This window comes from Clupea harengus, chromosome 21, assembly GCF_900700415.2.
Source record: "Clupea harengus chromosome 21, Ch_v2.0.2, whole genome shotgun sequence".
Classification (NCBI taxonomy): domain Eukaryota; kingdom Metazoa; phylum Chordata; class Actinopteri; order Clupeiformes; family Clupeidae; genus Clupea; species Clupea harengus.
Window position 1 is genome coordinate 23018479 of NC_045172.1, and position 795 is coordinate 23019273.

Here is a 795-nt window from a genome sequence, read left to right on the forward strand (position 1 = left end):
TAATTTTTTTTTTTAACCATTCCGTGCCTAGAAATGCATTTCCAAACACACAGACAGGGAGACGCGCATACATGCCTGAGAACAAGCCAGGAAATATTTCATAGCTTATCCGGATTAGGAGACAGTGGATTAAATCAGTCTTCTAAACCGGTCTCTTACCATTCTTAAACTCTTAATGCATGGCATGACTGATTCTATGATTGTGTGTGTGTGTGTGTGTGTGTGTGTGTGTGTGTGTGTGTGTGTGTGTGGTGTGTGTGTGTGTGTGTGTGTGTGTGTGGTGTGTGTGTGTGTGTGTGTGTGTGTGTGTGTGTGTGTGTGTCCCTCCATCCACAGGAACTCCATGTTTGCACAAGAGGGCACGCGAGTGCGTCCATCCTCCGTGGGCCACCTGGTGGATCACGTGATACACCACTCCCCCAGCCAGAACTTCACCAATCACAAGTCGGGCCTCCTCCACGCAGGCCAATAGCATCAGCCTAGACTCCAGCCCGTGAGTAAAGCCCGCCCCCTCATTGATCCTCTATACGTGATGTTGAAAAGGTCAAGAGGCTGAGGTCAAACGCCTTAGGTCAAGAGGCTGAGGTCAAACGCCATACTTATTTCTCAAGGTTTCACTCAGTTACCAGGTGCTTTGCCCTAGCGAAGATCCTGAAGTAGTCCTCGATAAATAAAATGTCCGCTTTCTTCCAGACTAGTAAAAGATTAGCAAAATGACACAGTGTCTGTGGGGTTTTTGGTAATGACGACCTGAAGATGTCAGGAGGCTGTCGTGTGTGTGTTCTGTTGGCATGA

General features: G+C 47.9%; 1 protein-coding gene across 1 annotated transcript in view; it reads left to right on the plus strand.

The window, feature by feature from the left end:
• LOC116218138 (tyrosine-protein phosphatase non-receptor type 4-like) overlaps window positions 1-512 on the plus strand; it is a 49848-nt gene extending 49336 nt beyond the window's left edge. The window contains 2 exon segments of the mRNA XM_042702934.1: window positions 337-448; window positions 450-512. Coding sequence (XP_042558868.1) covers window positions 337-448; window positions 450-497 — 160 coding nt within the window. The 3' untranslated portion in view covers window positions 498-512.
• Window positions 513-795: the final 283 nt, after the last annotated feature.